The following is a 10726-nucleotide window of genomic DNA, read 5'->3' as shown; positions in this document are numbered from 1 at the left end:
ACTCCTCTGTATTTCTTTTTTGCTGCAATTCTGCAATGTTTTAAATCTAGCACCATAATTTGTTATTAATGAGATATATACGAGATCCTCCTCTTTCTTATATGAGATACTTCTCCTATGGGATATGTTTTGTAAATGAGACTATGGTTGTCACTGTTAGCTTTATGTTTTTTAAATTCATGGGACAGTACAACCAAAACTCAATCAGTGGTCCTCTTTCTCTTTCCTTTCTCCGTTTCGATCTCCGTGGCTTCCACCGAAAAGGGAAAAGGATAAAAAAGGGAAGAAGAAGAAGAAGAAGCGAGGGCGGCCGGCCGAGCCGTGGTGATGGCAGAGGAGGGGCGGGTGCACCCTGACTGCAGAAACGCTTCGAATCCCTACCACGAGTGCGTCGACTTCTGCTTCAGAATCATCGCCGAAGCCAAACACCGCCAGGAGAGAGAGCAAATAGGTTTTTCTTTCACCCCATCTTCTCTCTGCATCAGGAGATTAGGTTTTCATTTCGTTGATTTGTCTTACTCTTCTTACTATTCCTCTTCTTGTTCTTTTCATTATTATTAGCGTGTTGTCAATCCCAATTATTCGACATAGAAGAAATTTGGTTCACCTGAGAAGCCCCAGATTATCTGTTTATACGTGATTCTTCTGATTTTTGTCATTACGATTATTATTATTTTTATAACGTTTTCCCTAATTTCTTAGAAATTCCATGAAATATGTGTAAAGAAGAATATGGTTGACGCTTGAAACAAGGGAAATAGCTTGAGATTACAAGCGGGTATCGTGCTTTCTTTGTTTCTTGGTGGCATCATTGTTCAGTCCGTTGGTGTCGACATTGAAACAGAAACTTTATCTCTAAATTGTCATGGTTAGTGAATCTAGACTCGTCTTGTCGTGGGTGGTTGCTATATTATGGTGGCGTACATATGGTTCTAACGCGCGCTTCTTTTGTACAATACTGCACTATGCTGTCACGGGAAAATGATAACCATGTATTCCTTGCTCGCATTTGTCATCAAAACCATTTGAAGTCCAAAGTTAATTTGAGCTAATTATGAAAATTTGACAATTCCTAACCTGCGCATTCTTGAATGTACTTTAGAAGCCTTGGGATCCCAATGGGATGCAGTTGATGAGTTTCTTGTTGTTTAGGGCCTTATCCGCACATCTTTCATCTGATACTGTCCATCTTGTAGAGAGGAGAGGGTGGTGCCTTTTTTCCTTGTCTTGGGTTAAGATTTGTTGAGGGCTTTTTGTCTCTTTTAGAAAATGTCATTAATCTTAGAGTTCGTTTTGTTTGAGCTCCCTTGTGGCTTGCCAACGGATGGGTCTATACTGTTTTATAATTCTGTGTTTAGTGACATAGAAGACCAGTTTCAATTCATTTAACATAGTTTTGTTTCATAAGGCTCCTTATTAGCTGAATGAATTAATAATGGTGCAAATATGGTTATTATATAATCTTGGATACATATTTTATATATTATCCTACTATAAATTGTGCTGTTGGCTATAGTGTGTTGATTGATGCTTGTTATGCATCATCGTTAGAGGTTGCAGGTGCACATATGTTCATGGTCATAGTTTCACTAGGAACGACTGAAGCTGGTTTTCACTAAATTGTAAGAGTTTGCAGGAATTGGTAGAAGGTATCTCGGTTGTCAATATTAGTGACTCTAGTGTTCCACTTGGCTTTTGAAATTGAGAGTTTGATGAAATTAACATTTTTTTCTAGCTCACAGCATCCACTTTCTGGAGAAAAGTAGGAGCTAGGATTTCTAGTTAATGCTTGCGCCTTTTTTCCCCTTTTGGGAATCTGAATCTGCAATTTGTGTTATTCACAAAGAAAAATTCTTGATCTCATAGAATGGTATTTCATTTGAGCTGTAACAAGGGAAGTACTAGTGTTCTAGAAATTTTATGAAAGATGAATGCCTTGGAGTGGAGGTTAACACAAGTTCAAAGTCTCTCTAGTTAACATATGTGGAACATGGTCTTGCTCAAATTTAAACATTTATCAATTAAAAATCTCTAGACCTATTTTGATTTTCTGAAAATTAGAAATTGAGGTGTTCCTTATTGTAATGGTGGTTGTTTTATAACCAAATCGGTGAAGATGCATGACTTAGTTTGCAATTCTTTTTTTTTTTTGAAACAGTCGTAATTTGCAACTTTGGTCCGCTTGCAAGATTGCATATAGAAACTATATCCATAGCTTTGCCTAAAAGCATGTAAACAGTATCACAACTATTCATGATAATGTTAATTATTGGAAAAATGAATCCAATATTATTTGTGTCATTAACATTGGACATGGTTCTATGTTTTGGCTTATAACTGATTGTATGCTTTAATGGTACTTGTGTAGTCAAGAGAACTAGGTCTACCAGACCCCTTATTTGGTGTGGACACTTAGGTGTCGGCTAAGGGTGCAAGCCTTTTTTTCCAAGAATGTAACAAGAAAAAAAAGATACAAGAAGAGGGAGAGAGTGTAACTGGTTTAGCTATGCCTTCCTCCTCCTCCTCAGAGAGAGAGAGAGAGAGAGAGAGAGAGAGAGAGAGAGAGAGAGAGAGAGAGAGATGCCATGTTTCGGGTTTAATTCCCAACATTTTTTTAGTAACAAATTTAAAAGAATCTGTTGGCCCTAGCCATCAACTATGTCAACTTGAAAAGACTAGTTGCCCAGTTCAGGCAACTGGTTGGAAGACTGGTCAGGCTTTTGTCTCCCCTCCTACCAACACACGCCCATTCATACACATATCTAATATGTTTATCATGTCAAAAACCATTTCATAGATTTCTTGGTGATGTTTGGATTTCATTCACTCAGATGTTTTTTTACAGTCTTGGAATTCATATCTCTTCTCACACTAAAAGTTTTGGTTAGCAAGAATCTTCATATAGGTATATGTGCAGGTTCGGGGCACAACACGAGTACGAAGGCTACAACCATAGTTCGCAAACCCGGCGAGTCGACCCAAACTGGACCCCAAATGGGTTGCCGATTTGAGATTCAGATCACCAATCCAGATGTGTTTTCTGTCTTTTTTGTTATGCATTTCATGGTTTTAATGCACAATGCTCATAAAAGGGTACTTGTTACAAAGAATCAAATATTGTTAAATCATAAATGTTTACAATCATATATAGTTCTTTACTTGTATAGCTTAGTTATTGATGTCATGTGCTAAATTTAGTGATTGAGTTTGATTATTTTCATTTCTTAAGTGTTGTAAAACTAACAAATGTAGAGTCCTAACCTGTCTGAGTTACTGAGTCAAACCACTGACTTGCGAGTCAAAGGTCGGGTAATCTGAGTCCAGGTCATGAGTTTGCCAGCTATCACTACAACATGGAAATTTCTAAATGGGTACATGGGTGTACACACACACACAAATGTGCAATTATGCTGCATTTTATAAAATGCTATAAAGTTTTGGGCAGTCAAATATGAACTAGGAGTCTAAAGCACGTCAAAGGTATGTAGTTAACTAACAAATAATGATCAGCAAATATATAGTAAAGACACTTTTGATGTAGAGTGTAGGCTACACATTGATTGGATCAGAAGATGGATAAACTGGGTAAAGTTAAGTTTGAAACATTCATGATCTGTAGCCTGGAGTACCCAGTACTGGTATGTGTAAGACATTGGTAAGGAGGCTTGGTAGAAGTATCCATGTTACATAGGCAAGAATTGGCCAGAGAGCTTTTGGTTGCTTTTCTACAAAGCAATTGCTTTGTAAATTTGTAATCCTATATTCACACGCCACCATGAAATTGTATGTCCTATGATTTATTTTGTTTGAAATCATGTAGTCCATAATTGGAGTAAATTTTAGGTTTTCAGACAGAAAAATTGAGTAAATATGTGATTCTAGAGCTGATATTGAGCAGTACAGAATGGGTATGTTTCCACTTCATATGTTTCTTCTTTTCCTGGTTTGTTTCCTAATTATGTATTTCTTGTGGCATGGATTTTCTTCAGAAAAAGGAGAAAATAGCAGGGATGTTGTCTCCAACACTGATGGATTAACTGGAAATCATGTGGATATTGCTCCTGACCAGCCTGGGGCTCCTCCTGAACCAGCCGTGGACCAAGCAGATGATGATGATGATGATGCCAGTGATGACCACGTTTCTCAGGATGCAGGAGTAGATCCCTCAACCCTCACAGGAAGGCAGAAAAAGTTGTTTGAGTTGAGGCTTAAGATGGTGAATCCTAAAATTAATTTAACAGAAAAAGAGATCTTTGGTTAATATTGTGACTTGTTAAGTGGATTACTTATATCTCAGTATGTTTTTCCGTTTGCAGAATGAGGCAAGCAAGGCCAATCAAAGTGACATATTAGCAGAAAAGAAGAGGTTGGAAGCACCACCTGAGTCAAGGGGCATTTCCAAACAAAAATGGTTGGAGGAAAGGAAGAAAAAATTAGGAAAGCTGCTAGATGCCAATAATCTAGATATTTCAAAATCATATATGCTGGATACACAAGAGATGGCAGAGGAAAAATATAAGAAATGGGAAAAAGAGCCTGCACCTTTTGGATGGGATGGTACTGTTCTCACTTCCTTTCCCCCTTTTTTAATTGCCACCAAGTTCTACTGTCTTTGTTAAAGTATTTTTTTATGTTGTTTAGAGTAAATTTCTTGTTTGGGTTCTTATAACGTTCTATTGAATCCGTTAATATGTTTATTATATTCCTATAGGCTTAATTTTTTATCACAGTGAAACACATATAGGAAATGGACACCTGTCATATAATCAAGTTTGGAATAGACAAAACATCAAAGTGTGATGAAAGTGAATTTTGTTTTCATTTTTCTGATATCGTGGTTCCACCATTTAGCATTTTTCCAAGAATCAATTCAGTTCAGAGACCTAGGCATGTTGGAATCCGGTAATTAGTATGGAATATATTTTCTCTTTCAAATCAGAATAATGGTGGAGACCTAAGAAAGTTTGGAGACTTCACTCTGGATCATAGCCTTTGATTAGTCATGAAACTAAAAGCCACCAAATACTTCCTTTAACTATGAAGTAGATCCAGAAATGGAAAGGATGCTGAACGTTTGTTTTTGAATTGAAACCTGTGTGGAAACTGCTCATCAGGTGTCTCATACTTGTTTCTGCAAATGCTGTGGAAAGTTCCAGTGAGTTGATGTGGACAACATAATCTCTTGGTCCGCCAAATGCTTACCCTTAAGTAGTATCCTGGTAACACTTTCTGTGCTCCTTTCCAGTAGGCCTATCTACTATGATCCCGATTTTACACCCCTTAAGAAAGTGAAACACACAAATGAATAGAAAATCTGGACAAATTTGTGGTCTCTTCAAAAATCTAGGTGTGTGCCTCTTGTAAATTGCAGATGGTTATGCTCTATTTTGTAGGATTTGGCCAATGAAAATGAGCAGATTTTGTTAAATCGGCATTGCAGCGTGTGGTGGCCAAGGATTTCCGGTGGCCCCCTTGTCTTCCAAGTTTATGTAAAGATGGCATGCAGCTTTCTGGACAGTTGAACTAAAATTTGGAGTTAGGAGAGGGCAAGCAAACATTTCTTTCCCGATGAAAATATATCTATTCTGTTTAAGACGGGGAATTTTAAGTTTTTGCAAAGGTCCTTAATAAGTGGGGTTACCACTGGTCAAAAGATTTGGAAGTCAGTTTGTTGATATCCCGAGTTTATTTGATTTGTTAGAACTTGTAAAGATTATTAATGGGCTTAGAGACTTTGTCCTAGCAAAAGAGACGTAATATCATGGAAGAGCTTTGCTTTGGTTGTCTTACTAATGTATTACCTTTCCTATGTTGAACCTCCAGGGGTCCATTTACTTGGTTGGTTACTTCAGAATGGAGTATCTGGAAAGGCTATTTTTTTAAAGATATTTGCTCTTGCTGCACATCTCACGCGCAGCAATTTTAGAGATCCAAATATGTCCATGTTTGCAGGCGCTTTGACTAGGTAATTTACATAAAGGATTCGAGGGATTCCTCTGTTCAAAATCTTATTTTTGCTAGGTGGAGCATTGAGAGGGGAAGACGGGCTGCAGTCTGCAGATATGTTGTTGGTGGGAGTGCAATAAGATTCCAGCTAGGAGCATACATGTACTGTACTGTGCCTCTCCACGGCTATTTAACAACCATGTATACAATGGTATCACCGATTCACCAGTGATTTGACAGCTTAAGCAATAAGGAAGACAAAATAAAATATTATTTCTCATGCGATGGGATACATCATCATCAAGGGTGAGAGTGTTCAATTCTTGGATGATGTAGTAGCACAAGGGAGATTATTTGTTTAATAATGTGAAAAAGTTTGTATGGGGACCTTTGCACATTGTAGATGCTGGACAGGTAAGAAGTCAATGCATCTTTTGGTTATTTTTGGGGTAGGGCTGTAAGGGAAGGGAGCACGATGGGACATTATCGTTTGGGTTGAGGATTTCACAACACTAAACATCTCCCACTTCCAACCACATTTTGTCTCCTAGAAAATGTGTTCCCTCAGCCTTGAATTTGCCAGAGAGAGAGAGAGAGAGAGAGAGAGAGAGAGAGAGAGAGAGAGAGAGAGAGAGAGAGCATGTGTGCGTGGCTTGGTCTTGGTCAGGACTAACTGCAGAGATGATAAAGAAACACAGATTATGGCATTCATGCTTACAATGTCCTTATCTTCCTATTAAAGGAAACCTAATCAGCGGGATATCTGGGGTGTAGCACTAACTGAACATCTGAGTCTTTTGGTTTCATTAATTGTGCTGTAACGTCTGTGTTTGTTGTTTCCTCCTAAAATTATCTATTTCTGATCAGTGTTCAATCAGAAGACGCTCTATAATGCTTATAAGAAGCGGACAAAGAACATAGAAATTGATATGGATGAATATAAGAAATTGAGAGAAGATGATCCAGAATTCTATCGCAATGCCTCCAGTCTCCAATATGGAAAGGTATGCATGGCCAAATGCTTGTTTGTGATTGGATGGCTTGAGAGAAAGCTTAATTTTCTCATTCTGCTGCTGCTTGTGATGCAGGTTCCAAAAACCTCCAAGGAGAAGGTTGACAACATGGTCAAGGAGCTTACGGACAGGGAAGAGAAAAGGAAGGCGTTTAGCCGTAGGCGGAAGTTCCATGAAGAGAAGGATATTGATTCGATCAATGACAGGAATGAGCATTTCAATAAGAAGATAGAAAGAGCCTTTGGAAAATACACAGCAGAGATAAAAAACAATCTTGAGCGCGGAACAGCTCTACCTGATTAAAAAATCTAGAACTTGCACAGATCCTGTTCATTATGTTCCTGAAAGCTTCAGCATTTAGAGGTGTCTCTGCACTTGTTTCTTTGCTTCTACCAGTTTCTTTGCTTCTACCAGCTTCAACATCGAAAGTCATGCTAAATTGCTGTCATGCCCATTATCATGAATGCATGTTTGCTGAGGGGTGGATCTGTCCTATTAATCCGCCAAACAAAAAAACAACAATTTTAGTTTGGTTCCATCGTGAAATGAAAGTTTGGGTTTTGTTGGTTTTGTTTTGGTTTTAATTTAATTAGTTTGGTAATTAGAACTGGTCAGGGTAGAAATTAGATCTAGCGCATGATCTCCATGACAGTTGCCCTTATTGAATTATGGTGATATATATATATATATATATATATATATATATATGGTGACTAAAATATGTTGACCATGAACCAAGATTCTCATAGTTTTTTTATTTTTTATTGAAAATTTCACCGTACTAATGTGATCTAGACGATGTTCTGGCACAGAATCGCTTGTGCTCTTTTTCTTTGACAGGGTGATGTGATATGTTATATGCCGTTGCTTAGTTATCAAAGCGGTCAAGGAAATCTGTAAACAAACACTAGTAGGAAATCTAAAGGGTTTAAAAACCTCAAGAAGCTCATTTCCGTTTACCATTTTCTTCCATGCTTGGGAAACTTCATGGTAAGAACTCTTCCCCAGTCCGAAATCAAACCTTAATTGATGTTGAGTGCACTTTTAAATTTATTGCTTTTGTATAAAAAACATATACATGGTAATGTTTTTTGTGCAAAAGTTTGAAGTACCATTACTGCGAAAACACTTTTTTTACGGTAAAGCAAAGAATTTATGGAAAGAGCAAAAAAAGCTAAATAAGTGAGAAACAGCTGATGAGGCATAAGAGAGGAGAATAAGTTAAAGATGGGGGTCGGAGTGAAGCCACGTTAAATCCTGGCGTCTATAGCAAAGCGCCACCATTTAAAAAGCGTCAGTGATTATCCTCAAATCTTAAACGATTGGCTAAAATTGAGGATCGCTGGTACCGAAGCAACCGAATGTTTTAATCTACTTTTCTGTTATTTCCTACTCTCGTCATCACTTCTTGGTCAGTTCCCCTTAACGCATCCTTCTATCTTTTAAAACACTTTTTAACTAACACAATGATTGCCAGTTTTTGTTGGCAATCATAAAGACCAACAACTGCGTAAGGTGAAGAGCTAAGGATGACACGTTTCACAAGTTGTATCGATTTATGCAAATATAGATCTGTTTTTTAGCTCATTCCCTACTTTATGTCATGCACCATCGTGCGTGCTTACATAAAACAGGATATTATCTCCTGAAAGGATGAACGCCCTCTTAGTGAGGTCGCTTTAACTTTTTAATTAAAGGAGAGGGAGAAATCCTCCAGAATTTTTCATAAAAAAAAAACAACGATCCACAGTTTCCAAGCTCACGCCAACAGGCATCTCCTTGTTTTATATATATCTATATGACTTCACACTTACTAAACCAAAGACCAAGAAGAGAAGCCTCTTGCCATATCTCAGATCTCGATATAATAGCCTAGTATTGCCTTTGATGTTGCAATGCTGTTATTTGTGTTTTTGGCATCCCGTAGATATTGCCATCTTTAGTCTATCTTTGGTAGCTTTGCAGTTTTCTTTTGCTGCTTCTACCGTGTATATATTGTAATCTTTTGGCACCAATACAATGACAAGAAAAGTATTCTTGCTTTACATGGTATAGAGCCATTGGTGTGCAACCCTAAAATGCTGCTACTTTTTTTTTCACAACCTAAACATTGTTTTTATCCATGTCTTCTTCAGGAAAAGATCTCGCTAACAACGATACTAACTCGCCCTATTTGTTGGCCTCATCGGATAATCCAGGCACACCGTTGGTGTCATGCATTCTCAAAGGTGGGAATTACCCCACATGGCGACGAGCCATGCTTAATGCGCTCTGTGCCAAGAACAAACAGGGTTTCGTTGATGGAACCATTCCTCAACCTGCTGCTAAGTCGATCTGCCATCTTGGAAGAAATGCAACGTTATGGTTACGGCTTGGATCTTCAAAGTGTTGGCCCCTGAGCTCCATGACAGTGTTGCCTACCTAGAATCTTTTGCGGCTTTATGACGAGATCTGGAAGAACGGTTTTCTCAAGGCAATGCTCCGCGCATCCAACAGTTAAAACCGCAATGTACTTGGGAGAACCTCCATCAATGAGATACCACAGTTGCTAATTATTTTACTCATTTTCGTGCCCTCTGGGATGAATTGATCACGTATACTCTACAACCGCAATGTACTTGTGGGCAATGTACTTGTGGTGCCAGTAAATTGATGATGGAGCAACGTGAGACAGAGAAAATTCACCAGTTCCTGCTTGGGCTTAACAACAGCCTCAATGCCATTCAATCACAAATTATGAGTAGCAAACCACTGTCATCCTTGAGCAAGATATACTCCCTCGTCTCCCAAGAAGAAAAGCAACAAAGCATGGTGGAGGGATGAGCAACTTTGGAGTCTGCAGCATTGCTATCAAAGGGAGATCAGATGCAGGGATGGTCACGCACAAAGAGATACAACACAACAAAGCAATATGTCCAGCGACCTGATGCACAACACAATGGTCACCGATCTGATCTTAATGGTGGAAGAACTGGCAATAGTAGGTACTATTGTGACCATTGCCATAAACAAGGTCATAGTCGAGAATGGTGTTATGAGCTTGTGGGATATCTGGTAGATTGGGAAGAAAGAAGCAAGCCTGGAAAAAAGGGCGCAAATTGATGAATTGGGAGAGCCAATAATGCTACCAACAAACCCACACCACAAGGCACCATCAGCTTGACCCCTGCGGAATATGAGCAGTTCAAAACCTTGTAGGGACCCACATCTCATGTAGTGTAGCCAATTACTCTAGTAAGGCCATTGCTTCCAATGATCACCTCTTTTGGGTTGTGGATTTGGCTGCTTCCGATCACATGACTTCCCATGAGACCATCTTATCTAACCTTATACCACATAAAATGCCCCATCCTATCACTTTACCCAATGGCACGCACGTCATGGTGCACAAACAAGGCAACATGACGCTCACACCAAACCTTGGCATCAAAGACGTTCTTGTTCTCCTTGCCTTCAAATGCAATTTATTATCTGTCCACAAACTAACCACTCAATTAAATTGCTCAGTTACCTTTTACCCTGACCGATGTATTTTGTGGGACCATACCACGAGGACGGAGATTGGGAAGGGTGAACAACGAAACAACATCTATTACTTTCAAGGCAATTCTATAATAAAGGCGCACATGGCATCTCATCCCAGTGACTTCTCTTTATGGCATTATCATTTTGGACACGTTCCATACGATTGTCTTTCTTTTATTATTCCTGTCAAGAATCCAAAACAAATTTGTGATGCTTGTCATCGTGCGATACAAGTTCGTTTA

General features: G+C 38.7%; 1 protein-coding gene across 1 annotated transcript; it reads left to right on the top strand.

Moving 5' to 3' along the window:
- Positions 1-228: 228 nt before the first annotated feature.
- LOC149841539 (pre-mRNA-splicing factor SYF2-like) lies at positions 229-7525 on the top strand. Its single transcript, XM_090004836.1, has 5 exons — positions 229-451; positions 3990-4216; positions 4317-4557; positions 6814-6950; positions 7035-7525. Exons 1-5 carry the CDS (start codon positions 328-330, stop codon positions 7260-7262), a joined length of 957 nt encoding a protein of 318 aa, XP_089860962.1. The 5' UTR covers positions 229-327; the 3' UTR covers positions 7263-7525.
- The last annotated feature ends 3201 nt before the right edge of the window (positions 7526-10726 follow it).

The sequence above is a fragment of the Nuphar pumila genome, chromosome 4, assembly GCF_984573655.1.
Source record: "Nuphar pumila chromosome 4, dmNupPumi1.hap1.1, whole genome shotgun sequence".
In the NCBI taxonomy this organism is placed as follows: domain Eukaryota; kingdom Viridiplantae; phylum Streptophyta; class Magnoliopsida; order Nymphaeales; family Nymphaeaceae; genus Nuphar; species Nuphar pumila.
Note: the sequence above shows the minus strand (reverse complement) of the source record. Positions and strands in the feature narration are given on the sequence as shown.

What these genes read in the sequence shown, in the direction of transcription:
- LOC149841539 (XM_090004836.1), top strand. Translation starts at nt 328, where the DNA reads ATGGCAGAGGAGGGGCGGGTGCACCCTGACTGCAGAAACGCTTCGAAT. An exon ending in CCAGGAGAGAGAGCAAATAG is followed by an intron (nt 452 to 3,989) that starts GTTTTTCTTTCA and finishes GATTTTCTTCAG; the next exon opens with AAAAAGGAGAAAATAGCAGG. An exon ending in TGCACCTTTTGGATGGGATG is followed by an intron (nt 4,558 to 6,813) that starts GTACTGTTCTCA and finishes ATTTCTGATCAG; the next exon opens with TGTTCAATCAGAAGACGCTC.